This window comes from Gorilla gorilla, chromosome 9 (assembly GCF_029281585.2).
Source record: "Gorilla gorilla gorilla isolate KB3781 chromosome 9, NHGRI_mGorGor1-v2.1_pri, whole genome shotgun sequence".
NCBI lineage: Eukaryota > Metazoa > Chordata > Mammalia > Primates > Hominidae > Gorilla > Gorilla gorilla.
In genome coordinates, this window is record NC_073233.2 from 68,608,910 (window position 1) to 68,628,723 (window position 19,814).

At 54.5% G+C, this 19,814-nt stretch overlaps 2 protein-coding genes across 2 annotated transcripts; one reads left to right on the top strand and one right to left on the bottom strand.

Moving 5' to 3' along the window:
- Positions 1-4,131: 4,131 nt before the first annotated feature.
- CCDC86 (coiled-coil domain containing 86) lies at positions 4,132-14,007 on the top strand. The gene is made up of 4 exons (XM_004051290.4): positions 4,132-5,835; positions 10,850-10,979; positions 12,866-12,940; positions 13,132-14,007. Exons 1-4 carry the CDS (start codon positions 5,078-5,080, stop codon positions 13,249-13,251), a joined length of 1,083 nt encoding a protein of 360 aa, XP_004051338.1. The 5' UTR covers positions 4,132-5,077; the 3' UTR covers positions 13,252-14,007.
- On the bottom strand, positions 13,859-19,727 carry PTGDR2 (prostaglandin D2 receptor 2). The gene is made up of 2 exons (XM_004051292.4): positions 18,779-19,727; positions 13,859-16,640 (listed from the first exon to the last, which is right to left on the bottom strand). Exon 2 carries the CDS (start codon positions 16,629-16,631, stop codon positions 15,450-15,452), a length of 1,182 nt encoding a protein of 393 aa, XP_004051340.2. The 5' UTR covers positions 16,632-16,640; positions 18,779-19,727; the 3' UTR covers positions 13,859-15,449.
- Positions 19,728-19,814: the final 87 nt, after the last annotated feature.

A 19,814-nucleotide genomic window follows, 5' to 3' on the forward strand; every position in this document is an offset into this window, starting at 1 on the left:
CCTGAGCAGGGGCAGATACATGAGAGCTTTGCAAAGTGGGCCTCTCCCAGCCAGGCAGCTTCTCTGCAACCTGGCAATGCCCCGTAGGGGCAGCTGGGAGGTCTCAAGCTGGGATTTCAAGTACCACTCCCTCCTCCCCCATCCCTTGACCCCTCTCCTGAGGTCTCTTCCCACCTCCTCTCAAGGGTCTGAAACTGATAATGAGCTGTTGGAAGCACGCAGCATAGATGAGCCTCTGAGATAAGCATGCACAATAAGAACTCACACGATCACCCTGGTAGTGTTCCACGTTCTCAGTGGCACCTGATTCAAAGTACCTAGAAGCAGCTCTTTACACGTGCAAAAGAGAAAGTGGGGGTAACTACTGAAAGAGGAGAGTTGGGCTACCAGACAGGTAAAAACAAAATGCAACAGGGACAGAGGAAGAATCCTGCACTATCCGAAAAAGCCAACGATTCATGTCCAAGATCAGAGCAAGGGGATGTAGGTAGCAGGAGAGCCTGACAGCCACGGGAACCAGACTGAGGGTTTCAATCAGATGTCCATGGGGTGGCTGGAATGCAATCTTGACCACACTGATACAGATCATGGAGTAGGGAGGTGACAAATCCCCTCAGCCTTCCATGGGGCAGTCAACCTTAGTGCCAGAAGGAGCTCTGGGCCCCACATTCTGGAAGCATTGTAGAGAACTGGTGCCTTTCCCAAAGACTTATCATGTTATGGGAGGAACAGGAGATGCTTAACCTGGATAAAAGACAATTCTGGAACAGCTACAAGAAAACTGACTTCAAATACTTGAGAGAGCTTTGAGCAAAAGACAGAGCAGCTTGGATCTTTGCGGCACAATGAAGATTAGCTGAGGCCCAGTTGCACCTCTGCCCATCTGGGTCCTGCCTTCACTCCTGCCATGCTCAGCAACATCCTGGTTGCCAATGACACCCCAGACTGAAGTCAGCCCCATGTCCCAGTCCTAGGCCTGGTGGAGGTGGAGGTTTAGGGCTTAGAGTCAAGAAGCCCTGAGCTCCAGACCTCACCCTGCACCCTTTTTGTGTCACCCTGGCCCCGAAGTGCAGCCTCTCTGGGAGTGGGATTTCCTGGTCAGTAAAATGAGGATGATCACCCCAGCCCTGTAAGGTTGTAATGAGGATCCATTCATTCAACAAATACATATCAAGTACCGTGCTCCTGCTGAAAATCACCCTCCCGAACCGGAGCTCTGGGGAGCACAGGAGCACCCAGAAGAGGCCTGGTGCGTGGTAAGTGCTCAGTTAATGCTGCTGATGACCGCCAGGGGCCCTTTCCCTGCCCTTCTCTCAGAGTTGGCTTCTGGAGAAACACAGCCTGAAACACTGGGGCAAGCAATGATTGGTCCAGGCATTGTTTCAAGCACTCTGCAAGTACACCACCACACCAGGCTCTTCTGAAAATTTCAGGAGTCTCCTCTGGGCCTCTGCACACCATGTATAATAACAATGACAAACTGAGCTCAGGTGGGAGTAGGGGGTTCTGGGCCAGAGCCCACCTGATGCTGAGGTTGACAAAGTGCCTCCAAGTGTTTGGGGGCCACCCAAAGGCCTCCTCTAAAACACATCTCCCTCTCTCTGGTGAAAACCTGAGATCACCCTCTGAAGTATTTCAGGCAAGGCTAGGTGTTGAACAGAAAGCCATGGGGACCCAGGTCCCTGACATCTGGGGACTGTCAGACCCTCTCAACTGTAGCACCCCTTAGCTGGGGGGAGGTCAATGACTCAGAGGAGAACACCTGATCCCTATCTTCCAAGCAGCGTCAGTCAGCAGATCTCAGGTTACATAAATAAGCTGGTATTGCTGATTCGGCACATTCTGCATGATGGTGTGTGCCAGGTGGTACCCACCTCCTCCCAGCACACAGACCAGAATCAGTGTGATGAATAGGTGAGCAAGGCCCATGTGGGGGCAGCTGCAAGGCAGCTAAGCATGCCACCTCTGGAACCACAATCCTGGCTCCTGAATGTGCCGCTGTCTGATTTTGGGCAAGCACCTTAGCCTTCCCATGCCTGATTCCTTGCCTGGATAACAGGCAGATTTACTGCTAAGAGTTGTGGCTCTGGAATCAGACAGTCTAGGTGTGGATCTTGCCTCCACCACTTATTTGCTGTGTGACCTTTACAAGTGTCTCAGCCTCTCTGTGCCTCAGTCTTTCTTTTTTTTTTTTTTTTTTTTTTGAGACAGAGTCTTGCTCTGTCACCCAGGTTGGTGTGCAGTGGCACGATCTTGGTTCACTGCAACCTCTACCTCCCAGGTTCAAGCAATTCCCCTGCCTCAGCCTCCTGAGTAGCTGGGACTAGAGGCGCCTGCCACCACACCCAGCTAATTTTTGTACTTTTAGTAGAGATGGGGTTTCATCATGTTGGCCAGGCTGGTCTTGAACTCCTGGCCTCCAGTGATCCGCCCACCTTGGCCTCCCAAAGTACTGGGATTACTACAGGTGTGAGCCAGCGCACCCAGCCTCTCAGTTTCTTTATCTGTAAACTGGGAGTAATAACAACTGCACCTGCCTCACAGGATTGTTGGGAGAAGCATTAAGAAATGGATTTGTACTTGGAGAGTACTTGAAACAATGCCTGGACCAATCATTGCTGGCACCAATGTTTCAGGCTAGGTTTCTGCAGAAGCCAACTCTGAGAAGAGGATTAAGTACAATATTTGTCTGCTCTGAGAATGACCTCAGCAAGCATCTATAAGAAAGTGGGGAAGTGAGACAGGGATGAAGCCAAAAGAGGGTGCATGAGCAGATTACCTTTGTGGGCAATGCAAGTTCAATCCTGTTGGTGGCCTCTGGGGGCTGCAGAGAAGCCCCTCAGTATCCTACCACCTAAAGGCAAGAAAGCTGGGATATAGAAAGCTGCAATAAAAGCAAAGGAGCGGCCAGGCACAGTGGCTCACGCCTATAATCCCAACACTTCAGGAGGCCGAGGCAGGAGGATCACTTGAGCCCAGGAGTTCAAGACCAGCCTGAGCAACACAGGGAGACCCCGTTTCTACAAAAAAATAAAAATAGCCAGGCATGGTGGCATGAGCCTGTGGTGCCAGCTACTCAGGTGGGAGGATCCCTGGGGCCTGGGAGGTCAAGGCTGCGGTGAGCTGTGATTGTGCCACTGCACTCCAGCCTGGACAACAGAGCAAGACCCTGTCTCAAAAATAATAATAATTTTTAAAAGAAAGCAAATGAGTGTAAGGGGACAGGGTCCCAACAGCGATCGCCACACCAGGCTCTTCTGAAAATTTCAGGAGTCTCCTCTGGGCCTCTGCACACCATGTATAATGACAATGACAAACTGAGCTCATTTGGGAGTAGGGGGTTCTGGGCCAGAGCCCACCTGATGCTGAGGTTGACAAAGTGCCTCCAAATGTCTGGGGGCCACCCAAAATCCTCCTCTAAAACACATCTCCCTCTCTCTGGTGAAAACCTGAGATCACCCTCTGAAGTATTTCAGGCTAGACTAGGATATGATCCAGTCGGCACTGGAGAGTGATCCCTCCAGCTGGGAACAAGAGCTTAGGAGGCAGGGCAAGCCAAGGGGGACTGGAGCACGGCAGAGGGGCATACAGTCTCCTCCAGCACTCTGGCAACACCTGCCGGGCATGGTTCTGAGTGTCAGATCATTGGGGTCTCCAGGCAGGGGCAGGGCATTTAAGGAACTGAATGGAACTCACTCCTCTGACAGTTGGGGGGTGGAAGAGCTGGGCAAGGAGGTGTCCCGGCTGCTTCTGCTGTGGACAGCTGCATGGCAGGGGAGGAGCAGTGAGGCAGGCAAAGCCCCCCTGCAGGGGTCTCCTTGACTCAGGAACATGAGGAAGATGAGGACAGTCTGACCCCTGATATTCTTGGACAATTTCCCAGGCCCTCTCACAAGCCCGCAGCTGGAGAAACAATGGTTTCTAAAAGAAACCACTGGAATGTCAGACAGGGGCCCTGGGACCTTTAATGGCCAACCCCAGGCAGTTCCAAGAATTACACAACTGGGCCACTTCCAAGATGTTCTTCCTAAGAAGCATGCTGTAAGTAAATCAAAGCCCCACTCCTAGGTCTCACACGAAAGTCTCCACAGTCCCACATTCCCCAACCCCACATCCCGAGAGTCTTCTCTAGGCCTTGGGAGGTCCAGAAGTCAACACCTGCTCACTGGTGAGGTCCCAAAGTGCTTAGTAAGCAAAGTACATTTACAGGTGAATAGCAAGGGAAGGGAGGGGAGGCGAAGCAGGTTCACACACGAGCAAAAACTACTGTCTGGGCTGAAAGGAAGATCGGAGATGATCCAACCCGTTTCTAGAACTGGGGCAGAAGAAGAGGGACGTGGGAGGATATGCAGCTGGTCGAGGGCCCACGTGAGCCACAGGACAAAGATGGCGCATCTTATTGGTACTCAACTTCACTCACAAACGTTGAAAACGCTGAAAAGGGAGGGAGAGCCATGGATTATATACGGAAGCACAGGACGGGAGAATCAAGAGTGTGAACAATTAACACAGAAAAGACCGATCTTCCACCTCCAGGACCCCCAGGTAGCAGTCCCTCAGGTAGGTGGGAGGAGGACTCTGACAGGATCATTTGGGATGCACGAAGCTAGTGCAAAATGACCCCTATTACAAATGAGAAAACAGGGCCAAGGAGGGCAGGACTCTGCCCAACTGCACCGGAGTTGGCTGCCAAACATCCATCGGGCCTTGCCTATGGGCTCCTCGGACCTTTTTCCGACTCTGTTCTCTCCCTGAAATGGGTCCTCCCACTTTCCTTTTTCTACTTGCTCGCTCTTCTTTCCCCAGGAAACTTTGCAAGAAAGGCAAAAGCGAATCCCAGGAAAAAGACTGGCTCATCAATCACATGTTAACTGCGCCCGCGCGAATTGCGCATGCGCATGCTGAGCCCCACTCGCCCCGACCCCGGTCCCGCCTCTCCACCCCTCACCAACATGGCCGCCTCAGCAACAGTCCCCTCCTGTGTGTCACGGACGCGGCGACTCCTGACGTCATAGGAAGGCGCCGGTTTCGGCGAGGCTGCACGTGCGCAGGGGTGTGGAAACTTACCGGCTGAGCCATGGATACACCGTTAAGGCGCAGCCGACGGCTGGGAGGCCTAAGGCCCGAATCCCCCGAGAGCCTCACCTCAGTTTCGCGGACGAGACGGGCCCTTGTGGAGTTCGAGTCGAACCCAGAAGAAACGAGGGAGCCCGGGTCTCCTCCGAGTGTGCAGCGGGCTGGCCTGGGGTCCCCCGAAAGGCCGCCGAAGACAAGTCCAGGATCACCCCGTCTGCAGCAGGATGCAGGCTTGGAGTTCCCCCAGGGGCAGCCAGAGCCAGGCGCAGCGTCCCCCCAGCGTCAGCAAGACCTACACCTGGAGTCGCCTCAAAGACAGCCGGAGTACAGTCCTGAATCCCCACGATGTCAGCCGAAGCCAAGTGAGGAGGCACCAAAGTGTTCTCAGGACCAGGGAGTACTGGCCTCGGAGTTGGCCCAGAGTAAGGAGGAGCTGACCCCGGGGGCCCCCCAGCATCAGCTACCGCCGGTCCCGGGATCACCAGAGCCTTACCCCGGTCAGCAAGCTTCCGGTCCGGAGCCCTCTCAGCCACTACTGGAGCTGACACCCAGGGCACCTGGCTCCCCCCGGGGTCAGCATGAGCCGAGCAAACCACCTCCAGCTGGGGAGACGGTGACAGGCGGCTTCGGGGCAAAGAAGCGAAAAGGTTCTTCATCCCAGGCCCTAGCGTCCAAGAAGTTGAATAAAGAGGAGCTTCCTGTAATCCCAAAGGGGAAGCCCAAATCGGGGCGAGTGTGGAAGGACCGCTCCAAGAAAAGGTGAAGTGGGGGACAGCATGGACAGGGGTGGCGTTCTTTATGGTGTTGGGACCCCGCCTTTGCCCTGCTGCAGCCTGGAGAATAGCCCCAGGGTTAGAGAGAGCTCACGTTAGTGGGGATGTTAGCAAACAGGTAATTACAATCAGAATGTGGTAAAATGCCCTGGGATCCGGGAGAGGGTGGGGCCAGGCCCTCAAAGATCTATTTCTCTGATGCCTTTCCTCCTCAGGGTCCCTATGGGCCTCTCCTGTAGCACCTCAGGTGTGTATTCGTTCGACAGACATTTACCGTTGTCTGCCCTCTCTAGTGAGGGAGGCAGAAGCAAGTAAACCAGCCATTACTTGATCAAAGCAGTGAGGTATTCATTCAATATAGTCTGTTACAGTTATTTGCCTTTAAGCTAAAAAGTATTACTGAGCACTGATTATATAAGGATTTACCAGTCAACAGCCTTTCAAACATGGAACAGCATGTGTCATCCGCTTAATCTGCACGTCAGCCCTGTGAAGGAGGTGGTGTTATTATTCCTGTTTTTTGTGTGAGGAAACCAAGGCTAAATGAGTGGTAGGCACAGGACCTGAGCACAGATCTGATTCCGAAGCCTGTGTGCAAAAAAACCCCTTTACCCAATCCCTGTAGATCCATCCACCTTGAATTGGATTGCGACCTTCTTAAGGGGCAGGCACGAGATCTTTCTTGTCTTTCTGTGCCAAGGGCATAGTAAATGCTCAATGAATGCTTATTTAATGAAGGAACGAAGTAGCTCATCTGAAGAAGGAAGAGTGTAGGCTGCCATGAAGGAGAGGTGTGGGGTTCAGTTCCATTTCGAGCTAATGGGAACCACAGGGGGGAGTCAGGGATGTATGCCTGTGAGGGACCATGAGGAAGGAGGGTGTTTTTAAGGAAGAAGCTGACTGTGTGCCAGGCTTCGTGCTAGGCCCTTTTCTTGTATCCTTAAAACCCTAGGCAGTGGATATTATCTCCCCACCCCTGATGAAACAGAAGAAACTGAGGCTTACAGAGTAATTTACTGCAAGTCTCCCATGGGAGAGACTTTGAAGCTAGAGTGACTGTAGCTGTTGGAGAAGTGGATGATGGCACTACCCCTCTGTCCTGTCCCAGGGGGTCACAGGAGAATGGCAGGGCCGTTGATGGCCATGTGGAACTGGAGGAGGCTGGTTCAGGTGGGAAGAGGGTGATGAGCAAGTTGAGCGGGTGAAGCTTGGGGTCCTGGTACTCACACTGCAGGTGGGGAGATGGGCTTGCTGAGCTAGAGGGGGCTGGGCCCATGCACAGGTGGGGAGAAGGGAGGGGCCCACACAAGACACAGGATCAGCAGCTGGAGCAGAGTAGGAGGCCACAGATCACTTGACCAAGAAGTCTGGAGAGAGGGTGTGTGGTCCCAGCTCCCTGCCCAACTGCAGACCCGTCCTGACTCACTGTTGCTCACTCAGAGCATGCACTCCAGCCTCCTTAATGAGGCCGGCAGGCCCACCCTCCTCTCCCCTCCATCACTAGAGCTTCCACACTGATGTCCCCTCCATGTTCCTCCCATGTGTGACGCTCCCTCCTTCCTCAGCGCCTTCACACGTGCTGTTCCCACTGTTTGAAAGGCTCTTTCCCTGGCCAGTCCCCCACTCATGTTTCAGGGCTCAGTTCAAATGTCACCTCCTCTGAAAAGCCTTTCTGGCTTATCCAACTAGGGTTAAGTCCCCATGCTTTATGTTATCATTGTGTGCTGTACTTCTCTTTTATAACCCCTCCATTTGCACAAATGCTTATTTATTTGTGATTCTTATTGACTGCCTGTTTTCCTTTAAACCGGAGGCTCCGTGAGAGTGTAAGACTGGTGACTTACCTATCATGACTAGATGCCCCAGAGCCCAGTGCAGGGTAGGGCACTAAGCTGAACAAGTGGATGAATTGAGGACAGAAGTTAGTTCATTCATTCATCAACCAGTTGCTCAGATCTTGGGTAAACATGGCTGTGAACAAAAAGTCTCTGCTCTCCTGAAGCAAACATTCTAAATGTGGGAAACAGATAAAGAACAAGTACACACATGATATGTCAGTAATAAAGACTTTAAAGAAAAATAAACCAGGATGGGGACCAGAGAATAACAGGGAGGGCAGGGTATTGCCACAGTGCTCAGAGATGGCCTTGCAGATAAACAGGTCTGAGCAGAGGGAGCCGGGCAGAGATCTGGGAAAACAGTATCCAGGCAACAGGAAAGGGATGTTCAGAGGTATTGAGGCGGGAGCAAGCTCCCGTTTGAGAGGCTTTGCAGAGGTCTCACTGCTGGAATGAGGGAGAGAAGGGGAACAGTAGGAGATGAGGTCAGAGAGACAGCAGAGCCTGGTGACCCTTACAGGGACTCCCGGCTTTCCTGAGTGAGCTTGGGAGCCATGGAAGGGTGTCAAGCAAAGGAATGAAATGACCTGACTTGTGAGATCAGCCTGGCTACTGAACACAGACATAGGCGGGCAGGGGTGAAGGCAGGAAAACCCACAAGGAGGCTGTCTCAAGAGAACTAAAACAGCTTCCGAAGCTGCAGGCAGGTCTGTGGCGAGGGGCCCAGCAGGGCCACTGAATGGATGTTTGGGATCTTTGAGGGAGCAGCTTCGGTGGGTAGTAAGTGAGCCTGGAGATGGGTGGGAAGCAGCTCCTGCTGCAGGGAGGAAGACAGCCGCAGCTGGGAAAGTGTATGTGGTGAGGGAGACCTGGCTGCAGCCCTGTCTTCGTGCTCATGCCAAACGCCACTTTCTCCATAGTGCCCTTGGGCATGCTGTCTGCCTTCTCTGAGGAGTAGCGTTTATGGAGCACCTATTACATGTGTGTGTCGATTAAATCTCCCACCACCCTTTGGGTTAGGAATGATTCTCATCTCCACTGGACAGGATGCTGAGACTTAGAGAGGCTACCTTGCTCCAGGTCACCCAGGTTGGACTTGGAACCCAGGCCTGAGTTTCCTCAATACCCAGGTAGAACCAATGGTCTGGAACTGCCCTGCCTCAGTACCTTAGCCGCCAGCCACATGTGGCTATGTACATTTAAATTAATTAAAATTAAATAAAATTTAAGATTCAGTTTCTCTATCAACACCAACCACATTTCTAGCGCTCAGCAGCCACCCATGACTAGTGGCTACCTTATTGGACAGTGTCAATGTGGAATGTTTCCACCATCACAGAAAGTTCAGTTTGACAGCCCTGCTCTACAGAGATGCAGCACTGTGTCTTGTGGTTCTGTGTGTCTCTAGGTTCCCAACACCTTGTCCCTTCAGGGTTCTCGTACCCCAGCTTGGGAAGCCCAGCTTTACAGTTATGGGGGAAGTCCATGTGGCACCCCATTCTTAGTGCTTAGGAGGCCAGGCCTTCAGTGGCAAGGCCTTGGGAAGGGGAGAAGGAAATCAGGGAGCTGGGGCCAGAAGTCGGCAGGGCCAAGGGACACCAAAATGGGCCTTGAATCTTTAAAAGAGAAAGACCTAATTTCAGCATGTGGAGGCCACCAAGAGACTTCTTTGCATTTTGTTTTTACTTTTTTTGAATGGAAATTTTCAAGCATACAAAGAAAGAGCAAAGCTCTCAAGTCCCCATTATCAGCATCAACACAGCTCAGCATTTTACTAGTCTAGCTTCATCTTTGATACTTGGCTTTTTTTTCTTTTTTTCTTTTTTTTTGTTTTGAGACGGAGTTTCATTCTTGTTGCCCAGGCCGGAGTGCAATGGAGCAATCTCGGCTTACCGCAACCTCCGCCTCCTGGGTTCAAGCGATTCTCCTGCCTCAGCCTCCCCAATAGCTGGGATTACAGGTGTGTGCCACCACACCCAGCTAATTTTGTATTTTTAGTAGAGACAGGGTTTCTCTATGTTGGTCAAGCTGGTCTCGAACTCCCGACCTTAGGTGATCGGCCCACCTCAGCCTCCCAGAGTGCTGGGATTACAGGCGTGAGCCACTGCGCCCGGCTGATCTTTGGCATTTTTTTTTCCCTGAAATATTTTAAAGTACATCCTAGATATATCATCCCATTCATAAATCCTTGTAGTATGCATTTTTACAGAGATGAGCTCAGTTCTCCTGTAACTCTAAAATCATCGTTGCTCTTTTCAGATTTCCCTGAGAGCCCTGATGCCCACTTCATCTCCAACTGGGGGAAGAGATTCTTTTTCTTTTTTCTTTTTTTTTTTTTTTTGAGACAGAGTCTTGCTCTGTCACCCAGGCTGGAGTGCAGTGGCGCGATCTCGGCTCACTGCAACCTCCACCTCCCAGGTTCAAGCAATTGTTGTACCTCAGCCTCCCAAGTAGCTGGGACTATAGGCATACACCATCACACCCAGCTAATTTTTGTATTTTTAGTAGAAACTTTAGTAGGTTTTAGTAGGCTTAGTAGGTTTTGCCATGTTTGCCCGGCTGGTCTCCAACTCCTGGACTCATGTGGTCTGCCCACTTGGCCTCCCAAAGTGCTGGGATTACAAGCATGACCACTGCATCCGGTCTTGGCGGGGAAGATCCTGAATCATTACCCAGAACTTTAACCACTCACACTGTTCTGAAATGGAATGGGCCACCTCCCTAGGGGGTGAGCGCCCCGCCTCCAGAGGCATTCACACCCGGGCCAAATGTGCTTGGTGGAAGCAACAGAACTTTACAGCAGGGGCCGCGTAGCCTGGACTCTGCAGTCGCTGACAGGATTCAAGTCCTGACTGCCACAAGGTATCTTTAGGCAGCTATTTAACCTCTCCGCGCCTTGGCCTGCTCCTCTGTAAGTGGAGAGGATGGGAGTACCCACCTCAGAGGCATGTAGCCAAGGCTTGAGAAATGGCAGCCAGCACGATCAGGGTTCCCTTCCGCCCCAAGTTTCTGCAGCCCTGGAAGGCCGCCTGTCAGGCCAGCAAGGAGGTGGTTCTGCCTGGGCTCTGGGGAAGAAGGTCCAGAGCCTCCAGCCGAGAGGAGACAGGGCATGGGTGGTGCTTGCCCCACAGACCCTGTATGCACCCACTCTCCCCCTTTCAGATTCTCCCAGATGCTTCAGGACAAGCCCCTGCGCACATCGTGGCAGCGGAAGATGAAGGAACGGCAGGAGAGGAAGCTGGCCAAGGACTTTGCCCGTCACCTGGAGGAGGAGAAGGAGAGGCGCCGCCAGGTGAGGGGCCAGCCAGGCTGAGGTTGGGGCTCAGAGGACTAAGCTAGTGTCTGCTGGTACAGACCTGAGGCGAGGGCCTCCACGGGTGCCTGGGGGAGGCCGACTTGGTTAAAAAACGTTCTTGAATCTGAAGGCCTGAGGGAGGAAGGGCACCTGGCCAGAAGCAGAAGTGCAGTCTGGGACTACAGGGCAGGGAGGCCCAGGGGACCATACAGTTTAGCCTGGGCTGCTGAAAGAGCCTCAGGGACAGGGACGGAGGGGGAGGACCAGAAGCGGGCCTTGGGGAGAAGCCCGGGAGGAAGTCCTGGGTGGTAGGGCAGTCAGTGAGATGGGGTCGAGGGCCCTTTACTGGGACCTACTCAGTTGGGAAGGGCTTGCAGATTAGAAATCCATGTGCTCGGTATGGCTGCTGTCATTCTCCAAGAAGCAGCCCACACACCAGCAACGTGGATGGCCCCCGTACCTTTCCTCCACTTCTGTCCCCTGTCACCCATCCCAGAGCCAGGAAGCCCCTGTAAAGGGTCACAGCCTCACCCACATCTGCCAGGGACTTTTAAGCGGGGGGAAGAGGGCACTCAGCAGGCAGCATGCAGAGAAAGCGGAGTGGCATTGGTCAGCTCCTGCCCCCCAGGGCAGGGCAGTCAGTGGGAGATTCCTCCTCCACTCCTCTAATGACCCAGGCGTGTAGGAGGAGTGCCGAACGGGATTCAGACAACTCATCCATAGTCCGTGGTCCCAGGCTGGCCACTGAGAAAAGGGGTGGGCCAGTCACTCAGTCATCTGTCCCCTGCTCTAAGTCACCCCAGCTCAGCTTACAGCTGACATCTGAGGAACAGTGTGTCTGGCACCATATGCTGAGGCCTTATCTCTTTTCCTGTGTGGCCCTGGCTCCCTCTTGGGCAAGACAGAGCTGCCGTCTCACTTCTCACCGTCCACTGCGGAGGTGCTCCTGCCCAGCCCCCAGCCCGGGCCTGCCCTGACCACAGGAGGCCAAGGCTCACTTCTCCTTCCTCCCCAGGGGCCTGGGCCACCCCTGCTACCCCAAGTCACCAAAGCCAGCAGAGACTCCTAACCATGCAGCAGCCTTGGAGCTGACGTCCCCACCCTGGCCTTGCTGAGGGACACAGTCAGCATGGCTAGAGAGCACTGGGCTTCCCCTCCCCAGACAGACTCCATCTAGAGTCTCAGTGTGCCCAAGGAGCTAGGGGCTGCTCCAAGTCCTGCACGTGCATTCCCTCATTGATTTCCCAAAACTATCTTACGAGGTAGATACTGTGGTCACTGTCACTTTAAAGATGAAGAAGCTGAGGCACAGACTTAGCTAAGGTCTCCTGTTTAGGAAATAACAGGATCCAGATTGAAACCCAGCCCAGATAGCTCCAGAGCCTTTTCTGTGCAGTGCAGCCCCTGCCCAGCCCCACACCTGCGAAAATCTCAGGGACCCAGCCCTCACCCCTAGCCTGGCATTCTGCAGCAGCGGGACTCCAGGGGAAGAGGGGGAGACTGTCCGAGAGGGTGGGAATGGGGGAAGGGCCAGCACCCCTTTCTCCCTTGGCAGTTGATGAGGGTGGCACGAGGGGTCACTGTCTGCATGTGCGTGAATCTCCAGGTGGGCACCCCCCGTGTCTCAGCCCCTGTCCTCAGTTGCCTGTCCCATACCCACCTCCCAACATGCTGTCAGGAGCTTCCACCACAGCAGGCCCCTGGCACTAGACCGTGGCACAGGATTGCTGGCCCTCCACCCACACATCACCAACCTGGAGCCTGGCAGAGAGGGCCTTTCCCCTTCCTCCTGGGAATTCTGCCCGCTCGCACTCTTCTGGGGCCTGAGAGACCAGGGCTACCTCTGCTCCCCGACTCAAATCCCCTTCTCCCACATGTTCCAGGAGAAGAAACAGCGCCGGGCTGAGAACCTGAAACGCCGCCTGGAGAATGAGCGGAAGGCAGAGGTCGTCCAAGTGGTGAGTGTCTCATTTTCCCCCTCTGCCCTTCTGCCCCACTTGGGGGTACAAACCAGGGCCTCGACACCTGCCTCATGTACCCCCACTCTCATGCTACGATCTCAGGCCCCTGTGGGGCGGCCTTCCTCTCCCCTGGGAATTTGGACCGAGGCTGCAGCCGCACTAATGTCCTCCCCTCATACCACCCCCAGATCCGAAACCCCGCCAAGCTCAAGCGGGCAAAGAAGAAGCAGCTGCGCTCCATTGAGAAGCGGGACACCCTGGCCCTGCTGCAGAAGCAGCCGCCCCAGCAGCCGGCAGCCAAGATCTGAGCTCAGGACGGCCCGAGGCCTTCCATGGCCAACAACCATGTCAGACACAGCACCTCAGGCCGCTGCTCAGATGCCTCTGCTGGAGCCGGCACTCCAAACCCATGGCTCCAGAACAGGGACCCCCACCCCGACCGGGGCTCCTCGGCCTTTGAAGGCTTCCAGGCAGGTCTGTGTGGGACAGAAGCCCAGAGGGGGCCTGGGACCTGGCAGAGATGGGGGCGGGAAGAGATTCAGCTCCCATCCCTCCTTCCTCTCCTTCTCCAAGTGCCTTCAAACCAAGAACTGTACATTCTTCTGGTTCCTCAGTGAGCTGGTGACTGGCAGGTGACTCCCTCAGCAGTGTATGCCCTTTCTCAGCATCCTAGGTCCATCCAAGGCCTGGAGGCTGACAGTTGGGAATCCAGCTTCCCCCACACCTTCCCAAAGGCTGCTCTGAGCACCTCCACACCCTACTGCCTCTGTCCCCAGCAAACTGAATCCGGTTCCTCTCCACTTTTCAATACTGAAAGATTAAAATGGGGAGGTTGCAGGGAGCAGAGCTTTTCCCTAGCACCCCCTTTCCCAAACCAGTCTCTGCAGAAGCCCCAGAGAATCTAACTCATGCCTGTCCAGTCTACAGCAAAAATATTTATTGAGTGCCTGTTGCATACAGGCACAATCCTAGGCACTGGCAAATACAGACAACAGACCGAAGTCCCTGCCCTCGAGGAGCTTTCATTCTGATGGAGAGAAAACATAATAAACAAGCAAAATGCACCACGTGTCCAATGGGGGAAGTGCTATGAGTAAAGGGGGAAGGGATGGGAGGGAGCAGGGGTGAGGTGTCAACACAGGGTGGCTGTGCAGCTAGCTGGGCACCTCACTGTTCCCTTTGCTCAGCACCTGCTGTGGGCCAGGCCTTCAGTGACCCTGGCCTTTGGTGGCAGAAAAAACACAGGACCAAGATCTCAAGAGTTTCTCATCTGCTTCTTCCACTGACATTTCAACCACCAAGCAAAATTCATTGACACCGACTTTTCAGTCCCTGGGCTGCAGAGCTCAAACACAGCAGTCTCTGACCCCAAGTCCATGGCAGGTGGAGGAATGAGACGCGGTGCAGTGGAAGTGATAGGTCAGAGGTGCAAGTTACCCCTCCCATCCGCAAAAGGGAAATGGTAGCTGCCCAGCCCCATGTGGCCTGGAGGCCGGGCTGCACAGATCTTGGGATTACCAGTGCCCAGAGGGATCCCACAGAACACCAGGCCGACAGGGAGGCTGGTCTGCTTACCTAAGAAATGACGTGTGCTGTGCCCATTCAAGTTCTAACAACCGAAGACTTTTAGTCATTTCCCCCGTTGGATTTGATTAGCCCCAGGTTTCCCAAGTGCTTGACCATGCCATCCCCTGCTGCTTCTGCCTTGGAAGCACTTTGGGCAGTGCTGGGTCACAAGATAGCATCTTAAGTCCCTCGAGTAGGTCAGAGAATGTCCTTGCTCACCAGAGAGTCATTGAGCATGTGATGCCTAGGGTTAGAGTGCAGACCCTGTGGTCGTTAGCCCTGAAACTGGGCAAGTCACTTAACCTCCCTGAGCCAGAATGTGCTCAGCTGTAAAGACTGGCTAATAGAAGCTGCCCCTTAAGATTGTGGGATGAAGCGTCTAGCACAGTAAGCATTGGCTAAATGAAGAGGGCAGGCTGGAACAGTGCTTCTCCAACCTTTCCTCTCTCTTCTCCAAAAATACATGGATGGTTTAACATAAAACTCCTTCCCCCCTCCCCCATCATCTGGTAAAACTGAACTCCGGGGAGACGCACCCCGTGTGCCCTTCCGACTCCACTGCCCTAGAGTGGGAAGTCTATTATGAGTTTCACTTTGTGTTACTCCAGGCCTCGCCTGTGAACCTGCCGCACTGGCTTCTCGGCCTGGGAGCTTGTTAAGTGCAGACACTCAGTACCCGGCCCCGGCCTCCTGGATCAGACTGCACTTAACAAGACCCCTAGGTGATTCACAGGCACATCAAGGTTTGAGAAGCACTGCTTTAACTCACTGTTTCTGAAAAAGATTCAGAGTCTCCCGGGGCGCTTTAAAATGCAGGTGCCTGGGTCCCGCCCCTCGGACTTTGATCACTGAGGCTGGAGTCCGGATATCGAATTGAACCGCGGCACCCTGGTGATACTTTCGCGTGTGAGTGCCGCCCTACGTGGGCCGGGTTCTAACTCTAGGTGCTGCTCAGCGCCCGGTTCAGGGGGCCTGTCCGCGGGGACGCTGCGCAGCTGCCCAGCAGCCAGCCGAGGAGACGCGCGGGGCCCCGCGGTTCCTCCGGGCGGCTGCGGAGAGCTACAGGGGAGGCCGAGCGGGCGGTGGAGGAGGTGCGGCGGCGGCGGCTGCTTCCCGCGCCACCCAGCTCGCTGTCGTCCACCAGCACGCTCTCCAGCACCGTGCGCAGCGAGCGCCGCAGCTTGCGCAGCATGTCGGGGCAGGTGAGCACATAGAGCACCGGGTTGGCCACGCTGTTGAAGAAGGCCAGGCTGGTGACGAAGGGCAGCCCGCGCCACACGAGCGGCCGCAGCCCGGGGTTAGCGTGCGCCCGCGCCTCCAGCAGGCTGAACACGTGGTAGGGCCCCCAGCAGAGCGCGAAGGCGGCCACGACGGCCGCCACCAGGCGCACGAAGCGGCCTGGCCGCCGGCGGCCGCGGTGCTGCAACCGCAGGCTCATGGCCGCGTGGCTCGAGGCGATGATCGCCAGCGGCACCAGGAAGGCCAGCAGGAACTTGCTGACGGCCAGGGCCGCCTGGCGCGAGTTGCACGTGGCATCGCGGTCAGGCCCCGGGTTCAGGAGCAGCACATTGTAGTAGCACATAATGCGCCCGTCCAGCCGCGAGATGGTGTCCCGGAACACGAAATAGGGCACCGTGTTGAGCACTGCTAGTGCCCAAAGCACCAGGCAGACTTTGTGCGCCGCGGCCACGGTGCGGTGGTTCTGCGCCCACACCGGCCGCACCACCTGCAGGCAGCGGTCCAGGCTGATGGCACTGAGCAGGAAGCCGCTGGCGAACATGTTGAGAAAGAAGATGGAGGAATGCAGTTTGCAGAAGGTGGTGCCCAGCTCCCACGAGTGGCCCACGGCCAAGAAGTAGGTGAAGAAGGGCAGGGAAGCAGAGGCCAACAGGTCGGACAGCGCCAGGTGCAGCACCCAGGTGGTGACCACGGTCTGGCGCATGCGGCAGCCCACCACGAAGAGGATGACTCCATTCTCCACCAGGCCCAGCAGCGAGGCCAGCCCGTGCAGCAGCACGGCCGCGTGGTCGATGTAGCGGATGCTGGTGTTGCTGTGGCTCTGGAGACGGCTCATCTGCTCCAGGATGGGGCAGAGTGGCTTCAGTGTGGCGTTGGCCGACATCGTGGGGCTCTGCAGTGGAGGGAAGGAGGCGCCTAAGTTGGAAGTGCAGAGGCCACGGGGGAACCAAGAGAGAGGCCCGGAGTGGGACCCTGCCCAGGAGATGCCAATGTGACCCACGAATATATTGGGCGGTGGGGGTGGGGGAATAATATCCCAGCATTGCTGTGCTTGGGCAAGTCATTTAACCTTCCCGAGCCTTTTTCTGCCTCTGAAACTTGGATGTCAGTCATAACAGCACCTAGCTCATAGAGTTATTGGGAGAATTAAGTGAGTTTAATACATAAAAGCATTTAGAACATGGCCTGGCACAGAGCAAGCACTTTATCAGTGTCATTGTGATGATTATGGAGCAAATGGTCTAAGATCACACAGAGAAAAAGGAACAAGGTCAGGCCACACAGGACTCCTTTTTCCCATCCCCAGAGCACTGGCGGGTGAAGGAGGCCCCACAATTAGGGCAAGAGGATTCTGCTGTCCTGGGCGATGGAGATGCTGCCCCTTCCCACAGCACCCACAGCACCCCCAGATGTTGCCTCTCTACAGATCCTCCATGCAGCTCCCCGCACTCAGTGGTGGCTGGTTAGAGGTGTCGACCATAAACAGTGGAACCAGCCCCTCCTCTGATGGTTGGAGAGGAAATAAGATAAGAGCCAGGAGAGCTGGGGAGGAGGAACTCCCACATGGGGCTCTGGAGGCCCAGTGGGGCCAAAAGATCTCTCCCTTCTCAGGAGCAGCCACAGCAGCTCTCTCTGCCCCAGGAAACCCACCCCTGTTCATTCACTTACTCCATCGTGCACTCATCCAACAAATAAGACGTGCATGCTTACATCCTCATTGAAAGCCCGAAAGACCATCTGATGTGAGGCTGGTCAAGGCCAGTGAGGGCTGAGGAAATTGCATGAGGCTCCATGCAGGAGGTAGGAGGCAAGTAGCAGGGGACAGGGACTCAGGGTGTCCTGGGCACCAATGACACTCCAGGTACTATGGTAGGTCCTTCACATAGGTGCTGTCTTTCTGGCTCTAGAAAAATGGTGCTAGTACTCCATCCTATTTTACAGATGAGAAAACTGAGCCTCAAGTGGTTAAATAACTGGCCCAGAGCCACCCAGACAGCACAAACATGTGGAGGAGAAAGTTTCATGCTCAGCCTGTGCTCTTTCCTCTATCCCTACTCCAAGGAAGAGAGGATGGAGGAGGAGGAAGAAAAGCGGGAGAGGGGAGCAATGGTCTTCAGTACTCATCTTTCTAGGGAAAACACTGTTGGCCAGGATGAGAAAACCCACTCCCTTCCAGAGACCACAGTCCTTTATAGAGTGGGGTTCTGGGATATCAAACTAGAATTCTGCTGGCGGAGGAGCTCCTTGGAGCTAGAGATCTGCAGGTAGATGGAAGAGGAGCCTGTGCTTCCTGAGAATGGTCATACTTCCTAAGCTTTAGAATGTGCAGAGCAGTTACTCTTGCAATGAACCTATGAGACCCCATTTTTCAGAAGAAGAAACAACAACTTGCCCAGCGTTCCTCAGCTGCAGCAGTGGGGCTGGGACTTCGCTCCCAGCAGACAGCCAAGTACCACCCCCTGTCTGCCCTGAAACATTCCCTGCAGACCAGCTGCTGCTTATCCAAGTCCTATGGGGATGATCCGAGAGCACAGTCCTGCCACACCCTTGGGCACCGCCAGATCAGTCCTTCTGACTCTATAGAGACAGCCCCCAGCCTCCCAGGATTCTCAGGAGCCCCGCAGCTAAGGTCTGGCTTTGGCAGGTTAAGAAAAAAAAAAAAAAAAAAGGGACAGAGAGTGCAAGCTGTGGGAGTCCAAGACCTGGGTTTGAATCCCAGCTCCTCGGCTTCCTAGCTGCGTGACCTTGGGCCAGTTACTCTAAGCCTGCTGGTGTCATCTTCCCACCCAGACTGCTTGTGAATATTGACAGACAGTTGAGTGGTTTCCCCTCGTACCTGACATCTAGTTAATGCCTAAGAGAAGCTAGTCCTTCCCTCCTCTGAGCACCAAGTCCCCTCCAGTCTTTGGTAAACTCAATCTTCTGCCATCCTAGCTGGTAACAGCCCTCTCACCTGGTAAAACTTTGCCGCCTTCTGTGGGTCTAGAGAGGGCACTAGGCTGCCCAACCCCTGGGCCACTGCCTCCTTACCTGGGCACAGAGGGAGCACAGGATTCCAGCCCTGGAAGCAGTCAGCTCCTGATAGCAGCTAGACAAGAGGCAGCGGGCAGACAGAGGTGGGAGAGGGAGACTGAGAGAGGAAATAGCTGTCAGCCCCAGTGCATGTGTGTTTAGGGGTGGGGTTGGGGGAGGCGGGGACAGCTGGAGAGTGAGTTGCCACACAGATGTTCAAATATCATCAATTTCCATCAATGCCGGCAGCCCCTGCTCCACCCATCCCCGCTTCATGAAGGAGACTGCAGAAGTCCAGAGGGCAGTGCAAGTGCACGTGAAAAAATCGATGTGTGCAAGAGAGTGTGAGCCCGAATGTGACTAGGGGTGTGCTTTTGAGAGTGACCAGTGTGTAGGATAAGTGCGTGAGAAGGAGAATGTCTCATCCATCTGTCCACTGTTCCTGGGCTTCCATCTCCCGACACCAGAATCCTCAGAGAAGAAACCCCTCCAGCTGTTCTGAGTTTCCCAGGCAGTGTGGAGGCCTGTCCATGAGGGACCCGAGGGCTCTAAGGCCAGGAAAGTACAGTGGGGTAGTGGGGGCAGTGGCAAGAACGCAGTCCAAGAGGTCAGTCACTTCTGTTTGCTGAGCCCTGGGGTTGTCATCTGTGAACGGGAGCAGTAACATCGGCCTTACAGGCTGTGGTAAGGGTTGAATGAGATGGATTGCACAAAGCTCGTGGCACACAGTAAGTGCTTATAAAAATCAGCTTCCTTCCCCTCTGAGGGAAAAATGAATATAGGCTGTAAGGCAAAGGTCATATAGCTTTTATTTAAAACAGGCTCAATTTTGGGAGGCCGAGGCGGATGGATCACTTGAGGTCAGGAGTTCAAGACCAGACTGACCAATGTGGCAAAACCCCTGTCTGTACTAAAAATACAAAACTCAGCCGGGCGTGGTGGCACATGCCTGTAACCCCAGCTACTTGGGAGGCTGAGGCATGAGAATCGCTTAAACCCAGGAGGTGGAGGTTGCATTGAGCTGAGATCACACCACTGCACTCCAACCTGGGTG